The 26,056-nt window shown below is 44.7% G+C and overlaps 1 protein-coding gene across 9 annotated transcripts in view; it reads left to right on the forward strand.

The window, feature by feature from the left end:
• Positions 1-17,455, forward strand: part of MBNL2 (muscleblind like splicing regulator 2) — a 168,802-nt gene extending 151,347 nt beyond the window's left edge. For all 9 annotated transcript variants that reach the window (XM_055130866.1, XM_055130854.1, XM_055130882.1 and 6 more), the window contains one exon: positions 14,619-17,455. In XM_055130866.1, the coding sequence (XP_054986841.1) occupies positions 14,619-14,633 (15 nt within the window). In that variant the 3' untranslated portion in view covers positions 14,634-17,455. The remainder of the gene's footprint in view (positions 1-14,618) is intronic.
• Positions 17,456-26,056: the final 8,601 nt, after the last annotated feature.

The following is a 26,056-nucleotide window of genomic DNA, read 5'->3' on the forward strand; positions in this document are numbered from 1 at the left end:
GGGGAGCAGGTGACAGAGAGCAGCTGGGTCTCCCTGCTCCAAAAACGACCAAGACAACAACTGTCAGCACCTGCCCTTGGGAGTAGCACTGGCGGCCGAGCCATCCCTCTCAGCACTTTGCACCAAGGTTGCCTGCCACCTTGAACTTTCTGCTGATACTCTAACTCCGGGTCGGGGCTCACTCTCAGTAACGGGTCTGGTTGCTTCAAGTGAGGTAGAATTGCCGTCGCTCGTATTTTGTGGAGAGAAGTGGAAGAGTGTGTGTGTGTGCATGCGTGTGTGTGTGTGTGTGTGTGTGTGTGTGTGTGTGTGTGTGTGGAGAGTTCTGCAGAGAGAGACACACACAGGGCAGAATACATTTGGAGCTTGCTCTGTCTCTTCAGCTGACCCATCAAAATCACAGTATTGGCACTTGCTTAGCCCTCTTGGTTGAAGTTGCTTCGTAGTTGGAATTTGGAATCTGGATTTGGAAACCAGCCCTGCTGGGATGGCCAGACTTGAAAAAAAAAAAAAGAAATGGTTGTTTTCAGGGGGATGAAAGAGAAGTGGGAGGAGTCTTTAGTGTCCTAGGACCTCTGAGAGGCAGATTCTCCCTTTTTCCCCTCCCCCTCCCCCAGAACAAGAAAACAGAAAAATAAGACAATAGAGCTTTCCTTGTCCTGCCTCGAAGCAGCTGCGTTGCAGCCACCGTGAGGTTTGACTAATAAGCATATTTGCGGATTCGCCAAGGGAAGGCTCCGTTATGTAAGTGTGGTAATCTAGTGCATTTTCATCTTTCATGAATAATTTGCACCTTGTGGTGAGCAGCGCGCTGGAGTCCGTTTGTATATAGCCCCTAACGACGTCCCGTCCGTTCCCGCACTGCTGCTCGAGAGACGATGCCAAGGCGTTGGCTGCCCTGCCCTGCACGCCCTGCCTCAGGCCCCCTCCCCCCCTCCCGCTTCTGCGTTTGGCGAGGTTCAGACTGAGAGGTCCGGTCCCCAGGACGAGTTGGAGTTCTGTTGACAGTAATAGAAGCTCGCTCGGGGTTTCTAAGGGTAGTTTTCTCTCCTTTGAGCCGAGTGCCTCCTACGGTCATTCTCTAGGTGTGTTTATTTCCGGCTCAAGATCTGTAAGACCAGAGCTGCCAGCTGCCTGGCAGCAATCCTGACCCACTGTCCAGGACTGAAAGTTGGTCGTGAACAGGATACAGTTGGGTATACGGGCCAAGGTTGTGCAGGGGCAAGAAAGCTCACCACTGCCCGGTGAGCCGACAGCTAAAAAGCCCTGCGCCTCTCCTCCCTGCCCCCCGCCCCCACCAGATCCAATGCCACCGTTAAACCAAAGACCAGTTGGCATCTGGTCTTCAGTACTTACCGGGGGCCACTGCAGTGGCTCCCAAGGGCAAACCCATCTGGCTCTGTTGATCACTCTCAAGCTCATTTACTTAGCGTGGCAGTGCTCAGAGAATCAAGGCCTCTCCTCCCTGGCCAGAGAGCCCAGAGCAAGTCACTGGCATAGAAACCCGGTGGTACTTACTGCCTGGGAATAAGTACCTGAGTGGGGCCTCGTCCAGGATGGGGCTGGGCGGGGAGGGCAGGAAGGAGGTGGAGACAATTGGGCAGGGCTGGGCAGATGCGGAGGGTCCCAAGCAATGTGACATGGCGGGGAGGGGAGAGAGAAGGACCTGACATGCCTCCACGCACCCAGTTTGTGCCCTGCACGCCTGCTCAGACACGGAAGCAGGGCAGATGCCTCCTGTCCTCTCTGTCACCTGGAAGGGCAGAGCAGGGAGGGACTGGGTGGCAGCACTTGTCTGCTGTCCTTCCCACTCTGGAGACAAGGGCTTCCCCTCATACAGCTCAGACTAGGTTCCTCCCGTGGAGGCAGGGACCCAGGACTGTTCCCAGCCCACGGGGCCGCCTTGGGGCCACTCTCGGAGGGGTGAAGAGGAGAGACTTCAGTTGAGTGTCTCAGGCCCTGGTTGGTGGGAGGAAAGCAGGGCAGGGAAAGGTCACAGAGGGGTGGGCGTCCCGGGGCACCGGAAGTGAATGGGTAGGTAGGAGCCCAGTCGGCCCAGAGAGATGAAAGGGGCAGAACCCGACCCCGACGTCGGTGACGAAATGATGATTCTGGGACGGAGAGACAGGAGGACAGGGGAATGGGGCAGAGGAGTGGGAAGCAGGAAGATTCAGGCAGGCAGTTTGATCCTTGGACTCCAGGGGGTCGTGGGGAACATCCGTGGTCTCAGGATGCCACAGCCTCCGTCCCACGTCCTGCCACAACACACGGACGTACAGAAGAGAAGGTTCTTGTGGTCCGTCTTCCCTCTTATTTATACTTGATAGGACACATTGGCCACCTCGGGGAGTTTCTGACAGACGTTTAGGAGCAGCTGTAGTTATTCCAGCATCAAGAGCTCATTGCACCTTGAAGTGAGCTTTAAGGTACTTGCACCCTGGCGTGCTTTTAACGTTAAAACACCCTGTTGCTGGGAACCAGAGAGACAACGCCGCAAGTAGGGCGTTTGCCTTGCACATAGGACACCTGGGTTTGACCCCTGGCACCCCAGGTGGTCCCCCAGAGCCTGCTAGGAGGGATCCCTGCACACAGAGCCAGAGGAGGCCCTCAGCACCACCAGGTGTGCCCCCAACCCTGAAAAAAAAATACAGCCTTCAGGAGGGTGATCACATTTCTTTATTATTATCATCGTCACTCCCCCAGCTCTGGAGTTTCCAGAGACCTCGGAGCTCCTGGAGGCAGTTACAGCCCCAGTGCATAGCTCTGCATGCAGCCTCCTAAGGCTAACCAGCCCCTCCCCCGTGGTCTGTGTTCTGGCAGGCACCGCAGGTCAAACGCCAGACACTGGGCAGCTGCGTTGAGAGGTACGAAGGGCAGGAAGTTACAAGAGCAAAATAATGCTGCTCCTCTCTAATTACCTTTTTTTAAGAAAAAGAAAGAATTTGATGGTGATGACACAAGTTGCCTTCTGGATTGGCACAAGAGCACAGGTTCTTCAGGGGGCTTACCTTGGCCATAGGAATAGGGAGAAAGGTTGGAGCATCAGGGTTTTACCTCTAAGGAGAAAATGCGTCACAGAACCCTGGAGTACTCAGAGCCCAGTACAGGGAGAGCAGTTCTGCTTTATTAACTAATAGGGACCAAGTGCCAGAGTCCGAAGTCTTTGGTATAAACTATCTCATTAAATCTCTAAAGAGCCCTGTGATGGCCTATTTTTCTTCCCAATCTCCCCATGAAAAGGCAGCAGTTTAGAGAAGCTGAGAAACTGACCCCCCCCACCCCCAAGTCTGTACAAGTTGATCCAGGAAGTAGTCCAATCAGAATTGGAGCTTTCACCCCCGACTCCAGATCTTTGCAGGGAGAAGGACAGAGGCTGGTTAAGTGGCTTCTCAGAGTCACGTGAGCGTATCTGCCAACACCATCCAGCCACAGTCCAGCACGGAGACCCTCCCCGAACACGAACGATCCAAAACTACTTCTCGGAATTGAGAAATGCGTGGGAGGAATCAAAACTGATTCCCTGATGCTTCCACTTGATTCCTTCTTTCCCCCCAGACTCCAGTAATCATTTCCTCACACTCCCGTTACCTCTGTTGCTATCCAGAGATGTTTGAGATGAACCTCCCTGTGGTCCCTTTAAAAAATATAAGTACTAGTTTAACTGTGAGTTTACCGTGTTTGACCATGAGTTCACTAGCTTAACTGTTAGTCTGCAAAGCTTTGAAAGAACAAAGTTCCGGTAGAAACACATCTTGGTAAAGTTGAAGATCAACACAAGAAACACTTGGAAAATATTCTTAATCTTAAGACAAGACGAACAAGGGATTTCACACTTCTTGCCAGCAAACAGAACTGGGGGATGAGGCACCTTTCTCTCTCCCGAAACTTGTAAATAGGCTAGAATCTTGTCTGGCTGAAAAGCCTCCATGAAGAAGAAGAGTCTCCACATCCAGAACTTTTACCTTCATTTATTTTTATCAAAGTTGTTTTTTTTTTTTTTTTGCTGTGCTGGGGTTTGAGCCCAAGTAATCCCCATGTAAGACACCTGCTCTGCCACCAGCCCACATCCCCAAACCCTCATTGTTTACCATTCTTAAACAAGTCATATTTTATTTGTTTTTGAGCCACACCCGGTGATGCTCAGCAGTTACTCCTGGCTCTAGAAATGTTCAGACGTTACTCCGGGCTCTGTGCTCAGGGATTACTCCTGGCAGTGCTCGGGAGACCATATGGGGTGCTGGGGATAAAACCCAGGTTGGCCGTGTGCAAGGCAAACGCCCTACCTTCTGTTCTGTCGCTCCAGCCCTTAAACAAGAACAGAGATACTGGTTTCTCCACCACTGTCTTCACTCACCCTTGACTTCAGACTCAGATTCATTGAGCATCACTGGTTGCAAAGGCATGTTTTGGGCTGCCCTGGGGAGGCCACTGAGAAAGGAACAAGTCACAGGTTCATGTATCGGCTTCAGCCATGTGTATTACTGGCCCATTGTGTACCTGGGAGGCAGTGGACGAAACAATTCATGCCGTTGGGTGCTTCACAATGTGAGAGGAAGGGCCAGACTAGAAACCCACCTGCAGCCAAAGCAATTTTCACATGATGAGAATTACCTGGCAAAGAAAGGGTGGCCTGCCTCTGAGCTTTGCGGGGAAGGAGGGGTGATAAGACAGCAGCAGCCTTTGCTCTCCAGTTCCTCCGACCAACCGTGCTGGGCTGTTTGGGTGCTTCCTGGAGGGGCTGGAGGGGAGATAAGTGGTAACCTGGCTTACCTGCTCAACTGCCTTGCAACGTGGCACTGCAGAGGGGGCTGGTGGTAGAAGCAGAGAAAGAAGAAAAGACTCAGAAAGATCCCAAAGCTGGTTCCTGGCACAGACTAGCCCCTAGAATCTCAATCCAGGATTTCTTACTTTAATTTTCTCAGAGCACCCTCATTTGACACACAATTGTTCTGTTCTCTCTCTTTTTCTCTCTCTCTTTCTCACTCCATCTCTCTCTCTCTCGCCACACAGAGAAGTAAAAAAGAAATGAAAGACCCTAATTTTACTGGAACGCGTTGCCAGATGGCAGTGCCACGTCACCAGCTTGAGAAGTATGTGCAGTGACCCCCACACGAATGCCCCACACGAGGGCATTCTTCGGTCCTGTTTGCAGCATGAGCTCACAAACCGTCACTATTTTTTGGTCCATCTTCTGCCATTGTCTTAAATACCAGTTCTTAACTGGCTGCGTTCTATGTTCACTCCACGGTCACGGTGAATAAATGCTAGGACTGAAATCTGCCCCGAATCCTAGTGTTGTGGCAGTGGTCGCAGAGCCTGGCATTGAGCAGGAGGGACTTCACAGTGAGCCCCAACAGCATCGCAGCTCTGTGAATTTTTTGGGTCTGAGTCTTTAATGGATTACTGGCAGTCAAATTCCGTATTAAAAAGATGCGATGCATGCTTGACACTTCCTTTGGGTGGCTGCATCAGCTGTCTCTTAGAGGCGTCTGAAGGTTGCCCTCATTCCACCTTCCCGTCTGGAGGTCACCTTCAGTGTGCCGGTCTCGGGTGTGGCCGCATCCCCGACGCTGCTCCACGTGGCACTGCTGAGGTTCTGCATTTTGAATCAGGCCTAAAATAATGGGCTCCCAACCTAAACGATGGGTTCATTGCCTTTACTATACAGAGGGTCCCTCCTTTGAAAGGTGTGTCTCGAATTCCTGTTTTCAACACAGACCGCAGTGATAGTGAAAGCTTGCGGGTGGCCCTCACATATTGAACCCCCGACAGGGTTTCATGATAATCCCGGGCAAAGGTGACATCACAATTTTGGGCATAGGTGACGTGTTCACCAGTTTATCTTGGGGACCCAAGAAAGGTGCCAGAAACCTGACTCGACCCGCCCCCAGCACCATAGGAGGGGTGGAAAAACCGTTTTCTTCATCCACCTGCTGGAGGAAGAGGTACCCCGAGGTGAAATCTATGAGTGCGGGGAAGGTTGTCTGTTGTGGGATGCTCTGTAGGAAGATGGGAGCAGAAACCAGATTCTGAACGGCCTGACCCATGGCATCATCCCCCCTGACCTCGTTTCTCTCCCTCGAATGCATTGCCTTGAGCTACCTGCTTTTCTCGTTTCCTGGCTGCTGTGTGGCCTTCCAGTTCCAGGCTTGGTTTGCCTGACCCTTCTCTGGCACCTCCCCTGCAAACGCAGTCTCCTCCGCTCCTTCCTTCCTGAACACACGCCCAGCACGCCTCAGCGTGCCTTTGTTTCAGAGCCTCGACAGCGGCCACAAGTCTCCTCTCCGCTCCTCCTCCTCCTGTATCTCTCTCCTGTAGGCACCCCGGATGGCAGACATTTGGCAGATGAGTTTTCCATCTCTCCCTGAGTTGCCAGTAAGGCTCAGTGTTCCTTCTGGAGAGTTGAAATTTGAGAGCGGGCTTGGGTCTGGGGTGCAGATGTCAGGGTCATTATCAAAACTTCACACTTGTGCTCTCAGGAATCTAGATTTCTCTACAAGCCATGTGGACTCATGGGAGGCATGATGTCTTTGTCAAATCAAAGCTGTCCATAGGTGGGTTAGAGCTGGATACTATCAATGGTCAAAGTGAGTCCCTCTCAGAAATCATTTTCCTGTTAAGATGATCAGAGTTGGGGCTGGAGCGATAGTACAGCAGATAGAGCGTTTACCTTGCACGCAGCTGACCCGGGTTCGGTTCCCAGCATCCCATATGGTCCCCCAAGCACCGCCAGGAGTAATTCCTGAGTGCAAAACCAGGAGTAACCCCTGAGCATCACTGGGTGTGACCCAAAAAGAAAAAAAAAAAAGATGGTCAGAGTTACTGCCGAAATTTCAGGTAAACAGCCAAAGTGCCAGCACGAGAAGGGCTGGAGCACAGGCCTTAAATGTGCAAGGCCCCAAGTTCATCCTCAGCACCGTATGTATGGCTTCTGAGTACCACTGGGGTGGCCCTGGTGGCCCCTAGCGCCACTGGTAGGAGTGACCCCAATCCCCACCCCCAAGCCCTACTTGGGAGGGCCCCTCAAACATCCATTGTGAATATTTCTAAAGGATCATTTTCTTATCGCCATTATAGTTAAGAAATATTTTTGCTCACCTGTCATGGTGTGAAACTATTAGACAGAAATAAGCCATCCATAAAATGTGGCGTTGAAAATAGAGGAATTCAAGCCCGGAACATAAACTTTCTTTCAATGCCAGAGGACAAAACAAGCATCCCGTCATCCCTGCTCTTAAATCTGCCGGCCTGTGGGGGTGGGGGGGGTCTCAACCACCCTTCTCAACAGTGCAGCTGATTGGCACCTCTGAGCATCTCCTCCCACGAGCCAGTAGATGCCATTTCTATGTAAATAAAAAGAAAAAAAGACTTTGAAAAGAAGTCAGATGTGTCGTGAAGTACTGTTCTCCCTCAAAACAACGTCCTCTAAGAATGAGACCTCCCCCCAAGAAAACGCTGCTTGCACGAGTCTTTTCATAGACCACGTATTATCCTGGAACTCTTTGCAGCTTTGAAACATAGTCACGAAGCAGGCTAGGTAGAGTCCTTAGAGGTGTTTACTTCTTAACGCTTATCAGGAGAGTTGCTTTAACAATGTCTGTTCACCAAGAGGCAACAACGTGTACATGCTTTAGCCTCCAGTAAGCCATGCTGTGGCTCACGACAGGATTATTTCCCAGCCAGACAGTATATGGATGCCCCTCTGCCTGTGTCAGGTTTGCCTCATCCAGGATCCTTCACAGGCTTCTTGCCTTAGATGAGGGAATGGCATGCTTCAGTGGGCGTCATCGGTGTAGAAAACTGGGGGCAGGATGAAGAGAACATTCATCAGCAGAGAGACAGGAGGAGGGGGAAATTGCGAAGTAATAAGGAGGAATATACCTGACAGAGTTAAGAGATCCTGATGGTGATAAACAAGCAAGGTTCAGGAGCTGGAGCGATAGCACAGCGGGGAGGGCGTTTGTCTTGCATGCGGCTGACCCGGGTTCGATTCCCAGCATCCCATATGGTCCCCTGAGCATCACCAGAGGTGATTCCTGAGTGCAGAGCCAGGAGTAACTCCTGTGCATCGCCAGGTGTGACCCAAAAAGAAGAAAAAAAAATAAGCAAGGTTCAGTTTAGCTGTAGAGAAATATATACACATATATGTAATGCCATTATGTTTTCTAGTTTTTCATTTAATAATATACTTTAAGGTGAACTATCCTTTCTTTCCAGAAGGTTTTTTCCTGAGGAAATAGGATCATGTGCCCATGATAAAGATTTTTAGTAAATCTTTCTAGACATTTTTACAGGTGGCATTTTTGCTTATCTGCCAACTTTCCATCTTTTGTGAGTAATTTGGCTCAGCTTGGGGTATATATATGTACATTTATATTTTTTAATTTATTTGTATAAAATGGATGGACTGGAGCGATAGCACAGTGGGTAGGGCATTTGCCTTGCACGTAGCTGACCCGGGTTCAATTCCTCCGTCCCTCTGGGAGAGCCCGGCAAGCTACTGAGATATCCCGCCCGCACAGCAGAGCCTGGCAAGCTCCCCGTGGAGTCTTTGATATGCCAAAAACAGTAACAACAAGTCTCACAATGGAGATGTTACTGGTGCCCGCTCGAGCCAATCGATGAACAACAGGACGACAGTGCACTGCTACAGTGCAACTTATTTGTATAAAATGGATGGGGGAAATGAGGAATAATATTTATATTTTTTGATTATTAATCCTGGAAGGAGGCAGAGATAGATAATAGATAATAAATGAATAGATGATAAATAATAAATGGATAAATGATAGATATAAATTACCTAGATAAATAATAGATTGTTGCTAGATTTCTAGACCAAAGGGTTCTTTTACTTCCTCCACTCCTACATTTGATTGTATCTGTTGATCTTTTATTGATGCCAACTTTGGAGAATTGTACCTTCAGTAAATTCCTATTCAACCAGCCATTAATAAGTGCCTCCTGTATGCCCAACCCTATTCTGGACACTGAGGATGTAACTCTAGGTAACAAAAGCTGACTTTCGTCCTTGTAAAACTCAGTTCAGTTGTCTTTATCCACTAAGACAGAAGCCACACACGTGGTGCCAACATACTCAAGTGTTTCAGCCTCTGCATACATTTTTTTGTTTTCCACGGAATGTATTTCTCACTTGGATCAGCTCTTTTTCAAGTGCACACGCAGGCCAAGGGCATATGGACAGCTCAGCCTAAGTTCCTCGTGGTCTTGAAGAGAATAAGACAAGATACTTCACACCCTGTTACTCGCTTTAGGGGACAACAGTAGTTTCTCGTTAGGTGTAAGGCATCTGTTAGAGTCAAGTGCAGGAAGCCTCCGGGCCAGAGCTAACTCTCCTGAGCTGAACTCAACATTGAAGACTCCTGCTCTCTTCACGGGGCCGGCTTGGGAAGACCGCAATCCAGATTTCATAGATGACGCCAATAAAGCATGACTCAGAGAGAATGCAAACGAGTGGCTCATGGCCGTATGAAACCCAGAGATATATTTGCTTCCTGCAGTGTAAATTTCCTGCTTCCTCTGGCAAGGAGAAAGTCCAGGCTTTGAAGCACCCACTTTCTGCAGGAAGTGGTGGTTCTAGCTACCTAGTCGCTGCTCTGTTCTGCCTGGGCATAAGCCCTTCCATTTACCACCTGCCCTCCTGACCCACACTCTTTTGTTTTTTTATTTCTTGCTTGGCCCCAGGCACCTTAGAAGTTTAGGTAGTGCCGTACCCAGTTCTCATTTTAACAAGCTTGATTGCTGTGGCTCCAGCAGTCCATGGCGTCGCCTCTCTGAGGATGCAGAGATTCCTCAGTGGCTGGGAAAAATACATTTTAGGGGGAAACAACACAGTTAGTGTTCTTCAGGGTCATTCACGCTTTGTCTTCGATACGTGTGAGTCTTGTCATGCCATGGGAGTAACTGAAGGATACATGTTTAGCAGGTTCATCAGAGGCTTAAGTCCAATCACCTGGAAGATTCATTGCTACTTAGACTGTTGTAGCCAACTGACGTTTTAGCAGCGCAGAAATTCTTGTTACAACACGAGGGTACACTAAGAGTTTTTGAATGCACCCATGATTTGAGGTTCATTGTGCCATTTTTCAAAGGGGAATCATTGGATTTTGTGAGAATCAGCCATTTTCACTTCTGTGTGTTCTCAGTGGAAAACAGAACTGAAGATCATGCTCTCAGTTCAGGATTTTGATTTACCATAACTCAGTTAGCTCATCTTCCTTTAAAAAGTGGACTGCAGGGCTAGAGCGATAGCACAGTGGGTAGGGCATTTGCCTTGCACACGGCCGACCCGGGTTCGATTCCCAGCATCCCATATCGTCCCCCGAGCACCGCCAGGAGTAATTCCTGAGTGCAGAGCCAGGAGTGACCCCTGTGCAGTGCCGGCTGTGACCCAAAAAGGAAAAAAGGAAAAAAAAACAATAAGAAGTGGACAGCCTCGTCCCTCATGGTTCTGATTCTCACACGCACACACACATACACACACACACACACACACACACAAGCGCAACTATTTGAGGGATTGATCTAGTAGGGAGAGACACAGACATACACCTAGATCAATAGGTTTGATCTTTCCTATTGAGACTAGGAAACGTTGGCAGGGATGCTAGACACGGCAATAGCGGCCCTGAGGTGGGGCTGGGCTTCTGCTGGTGTGAGTGACTGCCAGAGAAGGTCAAGGGAAGGATGTGGTTGGGCAGTCAGGCAAGGCCATTTTAGGGAGATGTCAGCATCCTCATAAGTCCCTTTGCAGTTCTACCAATCAGGCTGCTCCTGAGAGTCTCCAGCCCCCTCGTGCCCAGGCTCACTTTCCTCTCAGCCACCCCCATGACCTCCCTTGACTCCCCAGGGGAGTCTTCTGGATCCCCACTGAGACTATAAAATACAGAAACAACATCGCTTGAGCCACTGTTGGCCCTAGCCCCACGGCTCATGCGTACTTGACCGTGGAGGGGACCCCTGTGCATCAGCCAAGGGAGCTCTTGCCCCCCAGTTGGCTCTGGCTTGTCCAAGTCCTGGTGTCCGTGCATGACCCAGATGGAACCGTTCATGCTCTCTCCCCTGTCTGCAGAACCTGACGGGCCAGGCTAACCTAGCTCACAAAACTGGCTTTTCAGAAACATAGCACCTCTTGGCGAGTCCGCCATCTGCTCAGATCAGAGCGAAGAGAGCCAAGCTCCGGAGCAGCGCCCCGTGTGGCAGCTCTGGCTCTGACTTAACTCGTGCCCTGGCAGGCCCGTGGAGAGCCCTTTGTGGAGAATGTATGACTCGCAACTGACCAGGATGATCTCATGTACCTGTGGTGGAGGGAATGCTCGGTGGGTGAAGGCAGGATAGTTGAGGAATGCCTCAACCGTCACTCAGAGGGCAGGGAGGAGGAAGGCAGAAGAGGAAGGAAACTGAGGCAGGAAGCAAGAAGACGAGGAAGGGGAGTAACGGGATCAGGGGTCCGGGGCCTTGGCTACTTTATAATGTAGGGGAGTGGTCTGGCAAGACCCCACATTCAACAGCACTGAAAACATGAGAGCCAAACTGCAGCCACCTAACTTTAGAGTGTGCCTTTTCAGGGGGGCGGGGGACGGGGGGAGGGGCAGAACCTGGGAACACCAGTGGAGGGAAGTTGACATGGCCAGTGTGATTAGTTCTAGAACATTCACCGTCACTGTCACTGTCATCCCATTGCTCATCGATTTGCTCGAGCGGGCACCAGTAACGTCTCCATTGTGAGACTTGTTGTTACTGTTTTTGGCATATTGAATACACCACGGGTAGCTTGCCAGGCTCTGCCGTGTGGACGAGTAGCTTGCTGGGCTCTCCTAGAGGGGTAGAGGAATTGAGCCCAGGTCTGCTGCTTGCTAGAACATTGTATGTCTAAAACTCAACTATTAATCAGTTTGTAAACCACGATTCTGAATGAAATTTTTTTTTCAAAAATTTTTAAAGAAAATTTGTCCTTCAAAGCCTAGAGGTTGAAAGCAACTCTGGCCATCCGTGTCAGCTCTGATAGTGACAAAGGGCAGAAAAGACACCACAGAGGCCCAGAAGGTTCACCTGAGTGAACGGGCTTAATGAACGTTTTTCTAAGTGGACTGTGTCTGGATTGGGGCGTACCTCTGTAGGTTCCTGTCTTGTGTTCTGCACAGTACAAACCCATTCTTTCAGAGACATGTGCTTTGTACAGATGTTGGACCTATTCTAAAGCTGCTCCTCCAGGCCATTAAAGTGAGGAGAGGTTGCTAGCCTCACCCGGGGCTCACCCAGGCTGGAGAGCTGGCACTGCAATATGGTTCCCCAGGCACTGCCAGGTGGGAAAAAGCCCTGAGCAGAGGCAGGAACGACCCTTGAGCACAGCTGGGCTTGGCCTAACCCCACCACCAAGGAAAGCACTAAAGTTATGGTGGGTGCTGATGAGATGCGATTCTGATGAGGGACTAAGGGCGTGTAAGTATCTGACACGGGAAATGCCCTGAGTCTAGAAGCATCACGTGTGGCAGTCAGAGCAGTCCACGGAGAACTACTCCTCATCTGGACTCTCCGTATTTCCAGAACGTTCTGTCTATTTCCAGAATGGTTCCGCCAGAGATCACATTTTATTCTTAGTACATCAGCATGTTGGTCGTTTTTTCAGAGGGTTAGTGGTGAGGTGTGGAGGGCGGGTGGGACTTGGCCACACCCAGCAGTGCTCAGGACTTCTTCTGAGCTTAGTTGCAAGGCAAGCACCTTAACCACTGGACTACCCAGCCCTTAGATGTCTTTATCTAGATAGCGGCTCATTTCACAGACTGGGATAGTAATCCCAGTCAGTGCCTGTAATGTTTTTAGTTGATACCAAGACTTTTTTACGGGATAGTCAAACCTAGGTGGCTGTCCGTGTCTCGGGGTTGCATGCAGGACAGTGGCGTTGTGGTATCACAAATTTCTGTAATGCAGATTTGCCCGTTGCTGGTTCTCTCTAGGAAACTTTTCTTTCCAGGGAGTTAGGAAGGTCATTCTGTGATGCATTTTGTTTTTGTAAATAAGTATGACTGTAAACATATTTTAATAATATAATTCACATCTATTTACGAAACAAGATTTTTTAAAAAGCCTCAAAAACTTGCTGAAGCTAAAGAAAGGAAGAAAAATAGAAAATAATTTGATATCTGGGGGCACATTCTTATTTAGAAATTTTATAGATAGTATTGGTGCTAACGGATGAAATAGAATGATTCCTTTTTAAACAAACAATACTTAATTTTCAAATAAACCTTATATGACCATCTGAAAAATTTGAATGTTTGTGATTTGCAATGACTGCTCGAAGTATTGTGTTAATATATATTATATCATTATATAGCATTATTATTTTTAGTCATGACGATTAGTACATAAGACTGTTTTACCCAACTGATTTTAAATTGCTAGAAATTTAAATTCCTAGCAAAACTAAAGTATAATTTTGTTTTCTGAAGTTTTCAGTTTCCGTTTAGTATAATTATTTAATACAATTGAGTCATTCCTGTTTTGTCAGTTCCAAATATATTTGTATGTTTCAATGAAATAATACTTATTTCATGGGTGAAACTATTTAAATATGTACTGTGTATATATCTGCAAGAGAACCTACTTAAAGGGGAAAAAATCCACATATACAATTTCTAGTGTAATGAGATAAAAAAATTATACTTGTAGAAATGAGGCTTCTATTGGCAGTTGGAGTCTAGTATGTTAGAACATTAGCTGATCGTTACTTACAAAAAATAATTTTTCTAAAATAGACTTTTGGATTTGTCTAGTCAGTAACATTTTTGTTTACTAAATAATTGCAAAAAGTTTGGGCAAAACATTGCACAAAAATAAGTTTCTTATTTGGATGTGTTCAGAAAAATGACTTTTGCAGAGGGTTTGGTTGCCCAGGGAAAACTGTCCTTTGGTGTGGTCAGAAATGAACTTACAGACTAAAGCCGTGACCTGGGCTTTCATTTAATAGTTGAGCTTTGTCTGTGCTTTTGGATTTATTAAAAATGTTTTAACTAATTTACTTGAATGTTACCCTGTTTCCCCCTTTTACTATGAGATATTTAAACTTTCCCTGAATTTGAAACTGTTAATGTATCTGGGAAACAAATTATTTTTGATGGGAATGCATCTGTAAACTATTCGTGCAAGTTAGTAACTACATAATATTTACTTCATTCTACATGTTTAATTTTTTATTTTAAACATCTTTCACATGTTAACAAATTCTCTGGCTAGACTTTTTGATTGCCTCACAACTATTAATTCAATAATGGAAATATCTAAGAGACACGAGGCATAAGGTTGACGGAAAAGAAAGATTGGGAACCAAACATATGACATTCCCACATAATATGCTGTCACAGTTTTACAGAAAATACTGTGCATTTGAATCATCATCCTGTTCAGTGACCACATAGCAGAAGTGGTTACAAGTAAAAAAATTTTCAGCATAAAGGGTGGGGATTGTGCAAAATTATGAGGTATTTTTTAAACTTCCTATTTTCAAATGTCTGTTTTCAAAGAGTAAAATTTAAAACTCATGATTTTCTCCCCTCCCAGGAGGATGTCTAAATTGTGCTTGTCTTTTTCTCTAACAGATAATTCTGAAATAATCAGCAGAAATGGAATGGAATGCCAAGAATCTGCATTGAGAATAACTAAACATTGTTACTGTACATACTATCCCGTTTCCTCCTCAATAGAATTGCCACAAACTGCATGCTAAATAAAGAATTAGTTCTTCTGGACAGACCACAACTCTAAGGAGCTAGTGCTGCTATATCATATCTGAGTATTAAATATGGTATGCTTAGTATATTCCAACCTAAGATAGTTAACTACCTGAGACCAGCTGTGATGTTTAAAGACATAAAGGATAAAGTTTACTTTAAAAGGATTTCTAAACATAGTTTCTGTCCTAGGAATATTGTCTTATCTCCATAACTATAGCTGATGCAGAAAGTCCAACCAAGTTACTCGTTTCGACTCAGAATACTTCAAAGTTAGCAATAAACAATTAGCATTAGTTAAAAAAAAAAACACAAAACCAAAAAAAGCCAACTATTCCAATGGCAGGTTTGATTCCAACTCCAATATCACTGTCATTTCATTTCCCCACTGGATCCAAGGGTATGTTTCACTTCTTGAACACAGGAATGCTGCAGCAAAGATGAGAAGTGAAGTAAAGCAAGACCTGTCCTGCAGGTCTAAAATTTGAGTGGAAAAATTCAAGCACAAGTTCTGGGGACACATCAGAGTGTGGGATTTGGTTTGCCTGGAGATGCCGCATTGAATCATGGGATGCTAGAGTAACATTAGAGTAAAAAAAAAAAAATGAAAAAAAAAAAGAAACTTTGCACGGTATGAGCTTCATACCCCACCAAACAAAGTCTTGAAGGTATTATTTTACAAGTATATTTTTAAAGTTGTTTTATAAGAGAGACTTTGTAGAAGTGCCTAGATTTTGCCAGACTTCATCCAGCTTGAGAAGAATGAGAGGCCAACTGTCTAATCAGAGGGATTAGTCTTTCAAACTCACCACGCAGTTGTCTGTTGCGGAATAACTCTTCGAAACTAAAAACCTAGTCCAAGAAGAAAGCTGTAGGTGAGGAGATCTGTATAATATTCTAATTTAAGTAAGTTTGAGTTTAGTCACTGAAAATTTGACTGTGACTTTAATCTAAATTACTATGTAAACAAACAGAAAAAAAAGTAGCTAGTTTCACTTTTTAAAAAATCCATTACTGTTTTGCATTTCAAAAGTTGGATTTAAAGGGTTGTAACTGACTACAGCATGGAAAAAAAAATTAGTTCTTTTAATTCTTTCACCTTAAAGCATATTTTATGTCTCAAAAGTATAAAAACTTTAATACAAGTACATACATATTATATATACACATACATATATATACTATATATGGATGAAACATATTTTAATGTTGTTTACTTTTTTAAATACTTGGTTGATCTTCAAGGTGATAGCGATACAATTAAATTTTGTTCAGAAAGTTTGTTTTAAAGTTTATTTTAAGCACTATCGTACCAAATATTTCATATTTCACATTTTATATGTTGCACATAGCAGAGATACCATGCCTACATAGTTTTTAAATTATTGTTTAAAAAAAACAAGACATCTGTCATAAATGAATATTATGTGTAATTGTTTAAAACATCCATTTTCTTTGTGAACATATTAGTGACTGAAGTATTTTGATTTTTGAGATTGAATGTAAAATATTTTAAATTTTGGCTCCATCACCTGTTCTGACACCTAAATACTCCAACCATATCATGTTTGTTTTAAGTAAAAGAAGAAGAAAAAATCTGCCATTTTAATCAACGTTGGTCAAAGTCTACTGACTGTTTATCTTATATCGTAGATTTGGTAACCTTATCAAAAGAAAATCACGTTCTGAGTGTAATCTCACATAGTGCTTGTATCGTATTTGTTTTAATTGTGGAAAAGTATTGTATCTAACTTGTATTTCTTTGGTAGTTCATCTTTATGTATTATTGATATTTGTACTTGTAATGTTCTCTATAACAATGTAGTTATGCTACAACTTGCCTAGAACATTCAGTCTTTGATTTTTTTTCTTTTGTTCTTTGTTAACTCACTTAAACTCATTGAATACATAGTATACATTACTAAATGGTAAATTATGGGAATCACTGAAATATTTTTGTAGACTAATTGTTGTAACATTGTCTTTTTTCTTTTGTTTCATAATTTTGATTTTAAAAATTAGCACACAACTGTTTTCAGCCCTTTAATAATAGAGCATCAAAACATCACCTGTAATCCCCAAGCAAATATAGAAGACTGTATTTTTACTATGATATCCATTTTCCAGAATTGTGATATAATATGCAAAGAGTCGTAAATATACCATTTACAATAAGGAGGAGGCAAGGCAAATGCATAGATGTACAAATATATGTACAACAGATTTTGCTTTTTATTTATTTATAATGTAATTTTATAGAATAATTCTGGGATTTGAGAGGATCTAAAACTATTTTTCTGTATAAATATTATTTGCCAAAAGTTTGTTTATATTCAGAAGTCTGACTATGATGAATAAATCTTAAATGCTTTGTTTAATTATAAAAACAAAACCACCAATATCCAAGACATGAAGATAGCAATTCAACAAATACTGTAGTTAAGAGACAAGCTCGCCACTTGTACGGGAACTCCATTTCACTCTTGGTTTGCAGGATATAACAGCACTTCACCGAAATATTCTTTCAGCCATATCACTGGTAACATTTCTACTAAATCTTTCTGTAACACTTAAAGAATTCCCTCATACATTACCTTACAGTGTAAACAGGAGTCTAATTTGTATCAATTCTATGTTTTTGGTTGTAATATTCAGTTCACTCACCCAATGTACAACCAATGAAATAAAAGAAGCATTTAAAAGGATTCCTAGTCTTCCTTATTTTTTTGTGTGTCGAAAGACTGATTATTAATTAGCCTAGTAGAATGCTTGGGAGACGCGCGTCCCTTGGTAGATTCTGGTCTTCAGATGTGCCATGTGGTTTTTGCTTCGGGTTGCAGCTTTTTCACAATTTTTAAGGATCTGCTATTTGGGGGTTTTATGTAATTAGAATCATAAATCCCACCACTCAACCTGCTTGTTTGCGAACCTGTCCAGTAGGGACAACATGTGAATGATTAACCAAATGGGGAAGGAGATCGCGGCCTCCCGAACAGGTGGCACAGAGCCCGTTAATTGGTAAGGGCTCAGCGTGGGACGTGGACGGTGGGCCCCGTTCTAGGCAGATGTCCTGGCCAGGTGGCCCAAGCAGAGAACAAGACCCGAATATCACACCTGAGTTGAGATGTTCCAACAACCCAGACTTCTCCCGCAGCCCTTGAAGAGCCCTGATATTGCCGGAGGAAGGCAGGAGGGTCTTGGGGCTGGGCATGCGCGTTGCTGCCCCTGTGGACCTGACCGAAGTCGCCTCCTCCAATGAGCCCAGGTGAAAATGAGAAGCAGCAGGTCCGTAGCAGGTAGGAGGCTCCAGGAATTACTAGTGTCCAGAAGATTCCTTCCCAGGCCACAGAACACATTCGGCATCTCAACCACGGAAAAATAAAGGCAACTTGTCTTAAATTCTGTCATCTGGATCACCGAGTGTAAAAAGATTTTCTCAGAGCACTTTGGGTGCTTGAAAAACTGGCTACACGTTTCGATAAGGTATTTTCCCCCTTCTTTAACTAGAAAGAAATCTGGTACAGCGCGTCCATAAACCTATGCTCTGATAACCCCCAAATCAAGGTAACATGCTGGGGGGCGGGGGGTGGGGCAGAGAGGAGGAGCAGGGAAAAAACAAACTGCACTTAAAATGTCTCACACCTGGTTTCTTGGAGTACAATTTTCAATCCATCAGTTGACTTTATTGTGTCACTACATCCAAATCAGAAGTAAAACTTCAGCCTGAGAAGCTAGAACTTCTTTATCTCTTCAGCACAAAAATGTGAGGTATTATTATGATCATATTAATTTTAATCACCTGACGGTAGAATTGTGTTGCTTCAATGTTAGGCCCTCACAAATTCAAACTCAAAGGTAGTCTTTTAAATCCAGAAATCTGTTCTTCTGGTTATTAACCAAAGCTTGTCAGCAACACTAAAGATTTTAGGGAACAGCTCATCGAACCAATATATAGCTCCGTATTCTGTCTGGGGCCACATCGAGTGGTGCTCAGGAACTACTCCCCACTCTGCTCATAGGCACTCCTGGTGCTGCCCAGGACTGAAACCAGACCTTGCCCCCTTGAGCCATCTCTCTGGCAGAAGCTGCATATTGCATACTCTGATATTTGTGAGAGCATGGGAATGGCTCGCTAAATCATGATTTCCTATTCTGGGTCCCCCGTGTGCCTGGTGTCTGCCATGTTGTTTTCATTGCTGTTCAACTCTTCTAGCTCCCTAAAAATATGATGTATGAATAAGTATGCATCATACAAAATGAGACAGAGGAGTGATTTCCTTCCAATGTCTTGATGGGAGAGACAGCAGACGGGGATCGGGAAGGGGTGGAATGGAGTACATACCAGAAGGTATGACGCTAAATTATATAATGTAGCACTGTAGCACTGTTCATTGATTTGCTCGAGCAGACACCAGTAACATCTCCATTGTGAGACTTGTTACTGTTTTTGACATATCGAATATGCCATGGATAGCTTGCCAGGCTCTGCTATAATTCTAAATTGATTTCTATTAAGTCCAGCCTGGGTCAGTGAATAGAATTTGGAGAACAACCAAGTCTAAAGTACAGAGATTCTTTTTTTTATTATTAGTTTATTTTTAATTAGAGAGTCATCGTGAGGGTACAGTTACAGATCCATACATCATTGTGCTCATGTTTCCCCCATACAAAGTTCGATAACCCATCCCTTCACCAGTGCCCATTCTCCACCACCAGTAAACCCAACATCCCTCCCCCACTCCCCAGTCTGGTCTCCCCCCACCCCACCCTGCCACTATGGCAGGGAATTCCCTTTTGTTCTCTCTCTCTCTGATTAGGTGTTGTGGTTTGCAATAAAGGTGTTGAGTGGCCATTGTGTTAAAGTACAGAGATTCTTAAGCTGCTAGTATTCCTGTTATGAGCAGAGACTAGATTCAAGATCAACACTTCTTAGAACCGACTCTTAGATGATTAAACCCACAGTTAGCTGAAAGGCTGTCAGGATGATCTCAAAAATCTCTCCTACGGCTGTGCGGCTGCCTTCTCTGTGCATCAGCAACTTCAAAAGGGACCAAGCAGGAGCTGAAGAGAGTACCATGCATGGGGCTCTGGCCTTGCCCACAGCCCTCCCAGGTTTGATCTGGCATCTCATATGGTCACCACAGCACTCCCCGCACCAGGAGTGCTCCCTAACTACAGAGCCAGAAGTAAGCTCGTGTGGCCCCAAAATAAAAACAAGAAAAGTGTCCACCCATTTTAGATACCCCTTTTCCCTCACTGCCCCAGGAAAATGCCATATGTGCTATGTGTGACTTGGTCTATATTCTAATTAAACCATTTCAAATTGCCCTCTTCAAATGTGCTGTTTGTGTACAAATATAGCCATTTTCCTGAGAGGGAATAACCAGAAAATAACATGGTTTCATTCATATGCACGTCCCATATTATCTTTAGCATATGGAGTTAGTTGAATTATTATGTAGACAAATAAACTCCCCAAAGTGGAGTCATTCTTGTTTTTGTTTGGGGGCCACACCTTGCAGTGCTCAGGACTTACTCTGTGTCCCACTCAGGGATCACTCCAGGTGAGGCTGGAGGGGGCATCTGGGTGCCAGGGATCGAACTGGGGTCAGCCATGTTGCTAGGCAAGTGCCCTACTGCTGTACTATCTCCCCAGCGAAGTCCCTCAAGATAATAAGCCTCTGAGTTCTCCCATATCTAACTTGTTCAAACACAATTCTTATTTTGACATAAGCTTTATTCGTGACATCCCTCAGATCAAAATTCCATAAGTGAATTCAGATTAAAGCATCCATCCAGACTTTAGGTGAAGCTATAGACAGAATCTTTTATTAGTTTACATAAACAGGCCTTCTTCCCTCTGTCACAAGAGTATGATTGATGAGAAATTTTGGAGCTATAGTTTTCAAAGTAATATTCTAGATTTAGGACAGACCCCAGTTCTTTATTAAGACCAGAGGCAACTGAAAATAATGCTATATTGAACTCTCTTTGGTGTTATCCAATTTTTTTGTTATCAAGTTTCCCTTGAAATAAAAAATAATGAAAACTAATGAATTTTCCCAAACAAAGAGTCTTTTTTTTAAGTTCTGATGAAAGAGCACCTGAATAGATAGACCATGCCACACATAGCCCAAAAGAACGAATTTCTAGAGAAGGGTCACACATAGATCATGTACCTCCCCCAATTTCATTGTGTCCAGAGTCTGAAAAGTTAGATTCCGTTGTGCCTTTTTCACTAGGGAATTTTCAAGACTCGTTTATCTATCAACCAAGGAGAAGATGGTCTCAGGTGCCATGTGTAAACTATAATGAACTATAATGATCTAAATAGCAGGGGAAGCCTAACTTTTGCTAGAAAACTCTTCCTTCAGACAAAAAGTCTCCCCCACCAAAGTACGTAGCAAAAGAGCAACCAGACGCTTAGAGTGCCAGGTACCCCCGTTTCTGAAGAGCTCTGCAATGCAGGGGCAGAGCTGCTCACTTAAAACTGTGGCCTATCTGAGCATGTGCCCTGTTCACTGACTCTGGCCCTCAGATGAGCACTAAGTCGTGCCATCTTTGCATCATTTTCCTCCCACCTGAAATAGGTGAACACAATGGCTGCTCTCCTCACACCCCTGAAAGAAGAACCTGGCTTGGTGTACACCTCATCTGCTGCCTCTGTGCCCGCCAGTATGGCAATGCATTACTTCCCTCCTTTATACCCCACAGGGAACACACAAGATTCCTGCAGTGAACCCCCAGACTGGAGTGACTTGGCTGCCCCAAAAAACATCATCCTAATAACAACTTAATCCTAGCTCCAACACCTATTCCCATAGGAAGGAAATAATAAAGAACAAAAACAACCTGTGCTGGCATGGATGTGGAGGGAAAGGGATCTGCATTCACTGCTGGAGGGAATGTTGACTGCTCTGGCCTTTTGGAAATTAATATTGGGCATTCTTCAAAAAAAATAGGAATGGAGCTTTCATATGACCCAGTAATTTCACTTCTTGGCATATGCCCCAGGGGTCCAAAAACTCTACTCAGGAAATACATTTGCTCTCCTATGTTCATTGCGGCACTATTCACAATAACCCAAATCTGAAAACAACCCAAGTGTCCAAGAAGAAATGACTGGGTTAAATTAAAACAAACAAACAAACAACACTGGTTCATTTACACAATGGGATACTACTCGGTTATAAGACAAAACCATGCAGTTTGCCACCTCAAAGATGAGTCGGGAGAGTATCATGCTGAGTGGAGTTGGGAGGGAGACGTAGATTGGTCTCTTTCATGTGTAGGATATAAAGACACACATTAAGGAAATGACAGAAACCGAGAACTGGCCTTCAGGAAGCTTGTCACATCAGGTGAGAGGGGCAAGGGGGCATGAGGACAATGATGGAAAGGAGAAGGAGAGACGATGGGGGGGTGTCACTGAGGCGTTTCATGCATGAAACCATTACAGTTTTGTAAACCATGGTGTCTAAATTAAAATTTAAAAATAAATGAAGCCTGTGGTTTTCCAGAGGGAGAAACTATATTCAAAGTAGCACGGCAGCTTCAGAAAACCTCGCTTCATTTTATGTCTGGAAAAAAAAATGGATGAACCATGTACAGAGTCATAAACTTACCTTAAAATAGAATATAGTTGCAATACAATTCTGGCTGATGAACATAAGGTGATGGAATAGAATGAGCACATGCTTAATACACGGTTAAGCAGAGCGATCTAAGTCCTTTACAGCCAACATACAATGTGGAGGGTTTTATAGTTCCATAGGCAGGAGAGATCAGTGTTTGTGTTTTACCTTAGTCTAGTGGTCATGAGCTAACCATGAGCACTTGGTCACATGGCCCAAATGTAACATTTAACTGCACTTTTACACCTTTTAAACAATAGTTTCTCTTATGAGTAAGTGGGGTCTAATGAGTTACCAATATCTAACAACTGGATATATCTCCAGGATGATCAACTGGTTAAGAAGTAGATAATACTGGCCACATACAACAGAATTTGACACTAAGCCACTCAGTTTGAAAATATTCATTACTGTTTTAAAAATAATATGATATTAAGCTCTTGTGTTTCCCCATGAGTATTTATTTCTTCACAGTATCCAAACATCTTTCGGCAACTAAAATCACCTCTTCTATTTCCTCAATCACAATGTCAAAAGTTTATAGATAAATTATAGGGGGTTCGTAATAACAAATGATGAGCCACATTAACTTTCTGGAGCCTGCAGTTACTTCAACTCAACCCGTAGTCCACTGACCCCTTGAGTAAACATTGTGAAGTCGTTCAAGGAACGTGAACCTGAGATAAGTCCAATCCCTGCCCTCAAGAAGCTTCCTGTGCAGCAGAAGAGACAAATAAACTGTGAGGAATGGAGAAAAGATGAAGTTCACTGTAGCGTTTTCCTAGCACTGCCATAACAAAGCATCATAACGAGGACATCTTGCAATACCAGAAATTTAGCCTACGAGGTCTGGAGGCTAGAAGTTAGAAATATTGGTGTTGGTAGGTCCATATTCCTCATGAAATTTGGAGCGAGTCCTTCCTTGCCTCTTCTAAACTCTGGTGGTGTAAATTCATCTTCTTTTCCATTTATACATCCTTTTATTCTTCTGAGTAGCAAGGGAAAAAACATGATTTATTTTTATAAAGTCGTTCACAATGGTTTATTACATTCAATACTCCAATACCAACCCCACCACCATTACACCTTCCCACCACCATTACTGGAAATCCATTATAGTTCTTTGCCCACAGCTGTACCTTTCAGATCTCTACCTGACCATCACATGCATGTCTGTCTCCATGCCATCTTATTATAAGGACCTGACTCCAGAGATAATGGCCTGCCCTGAGGATATCCTCTTCGCTGATGTTTTCTGCCAAGGTCCTATTGTCACATAGAATCCCATTCATTGGAACCAACAGTCAGGACATCAGCATATATTTGAGGGAGGACACAGTTCATAAGCAATGAAATCCAAATGAGTATTGGTATCTCTATCAACGTTTCAGCAAAAGGGCTTCTGTTGTTTTTTTCTATGTAGATGCCATTTAAACCAGATGCACACTAACCCCCGGCTTTCAGGGAGGGTTAGTGCATATCCTCTTTCCCTCCCTCCCTCCCTCCCTCCCTCCCTCCTTTCCTCCCTCTCTCCCTCCCTCCTTCCCTCTTTCCCTCCTTCCTTCTTTCCTTCTTCCTTCCTTCCTTCCTTCCTTCCTTCCTTCCTTCCTTCCTCCCTCCCTTCCATCTTTCCCCTTCCTTCTTTCTTCCCCTTTCCTTCCCTCTTCCTTCCTCCCTTTCTCCCTCCATCCCTACCTCCCTCCCTCCCTCCTTCCCTCCTTTCCTTCCTTCCTTCCTTCCTTCCTTCCTTCCTTCCTTCCTTCCTTCCTTCCTTCCTTCCTTCCTTCCTTCCTACCTTCCTTCTGCCCCTCCCTCTTCCTCTCTCCTCCCCCCCTCTCTCTTTTTCTTTTTTTTTCTTTAATGAAGTTGTGAACTCCAGACTCACTAGATGCAAAACTCTAAGTGCAATAGTTTTTTTTAATTAATTAGCAATCTAGAACATAATTTTGACTGGGCTTGACCTTTGTCTTGGTAATTTGATTTACACTTAATTTCATTGTAAGTGTTCCGTGGTTGGACTTATTTTACTTATTTCATGTAGGAATAGGCTACAAATTCCTTGGCAAAAGTCTTGGCAGTCATCCTAAGGCTCTTCAGGCTAACTAGAACAATATCCCACATGTCTTGTGCTCTTGTGTCATGATACTCTCTATCATGAATCATCTGGTTTAATTCTTATAATCACCCTTGATGGTAGTACTCTTTTTTTTTGGGGGGGGGTCGTCACACCCAGTGATGCACAGGGGTTACTCCAGGCTCTGCACTCAGGAAATACTCCTGGAGGTGCTGTGGGATGCTGGGATGCTGGGAACTGAACCCGGCTTGGCTACGTGCAAGGCAAATGCCCTACCCGCTGTGCTATTGCTCCAGCCCTGGCACTCTTGTTAGCATTTCTCATTGATAAGAAAACTGAGGACTATAATTAGATAACCAAAGGCACAAAAGATGGGCACCCCAACTATGCAGTCTGCATCTAGACCCACCTGGCTTTACTCCTTCACTACCCATAAAGCCGCCCAGGGTTGCCTGGGGACTTGCTGGAAATACAGAATTTAGGTCCACACAGTTGAGAACTTTCAAAGTGTCTGCTTCACCAGTATCCGTGTAAATCTGCTTCTATCTTGTGTTTTAATAAGCAGAACAAACTCGGAAATTCACTGATTTCCCACTGCTCTTATCACAGAGTTCAAACCCTTGAGCATGACCCAAAGACCTCCAGTCTCACCTACTATGACAGCCCACCGTGATCATTTCTGACCTCCCCCAAGACTCCTCTTCTGATTCTTGAATACACAGAGTCCTTTCTGCCTCCTGAACTTCTGTTTCTTTGCTCTGGAATGTTGGCTGCTTCCACTGGGCCCGGCCAGATTTCTTCCGAAGACAGGTTCTCCCTACCCCAGATCCAAATGGCTGATCCCAACTCATCACACCAGGCTCACTTCCCTCCTAACAACCGCCACACAGTGAAATGGCTTTGCTCAGTTATGTTACAGTTCTACCATTCGCTCTGTCATGGCACTGTAAGCTTGTCTTACTTGCTACCATACCCCCTTCCCTTTGAACTGTAAACTAAGAGCAAAGCAGGGCTTTAATAAGTGTCACTGGCATCGGAGGAGACAGACTTTAAGATTGAGGTTGTATTGATTTGTGCGTTCACCGTTATTTTTGTGAGTTTGAGGGGTATGTTGATTGGAGTAGGGGTTAAGGGACTATTGACCTACGTGGTTGGGGTGGCCAGGCCTCCCTTGTGAGAGATCAGTATAAAAGACATAGATGTGAATCTAACGCAATACGGAAGGGGAGATAAATTGAGTGGCCGCTCTTCAGGAAACCAAGTACCCTCCCCACACACACCCCTCTACCTGAGGGAGGGAGGGTCCATGTGTAGGTGCAGATCCTGAAGTCAGAGTTTGAGTCTCATTGCTGGGGTCCCCATTTCAAAGAAAGCAGGAGATTTATCCTCTTGCCTAGGCACTAATCTGGGCACCTGAGCTGCAGAGGGGGCCTGTGCATTGACTGCCCCCTGGGGCCATGCCACCACTCAGGAAACCACCCAGAGAAGACACAAGTGGCTGGGGGTGCGGGGGAGAGAAACATTAACTAGAACATTCTCATCATTCTCATAACCTCTCTATCAGATCCGCATTTGTAGGTAAAATGTTAAACAAACTA

The sequence above is a fragment of the Sorex araneus genome, chromosome 1 (genome assembly GCF_027595985.1).
Source record: "Sorex araneus isolate mSorAra2 chromosome 1, mSorAra2.pri, whole genome shotgun sequence".
Taxonomy (NCBI): Eukaryota; Metazoa; Chordata; class Mammalia; order Eulipotyphla; family Soricidae; genus Sorex; species Sorex araneus.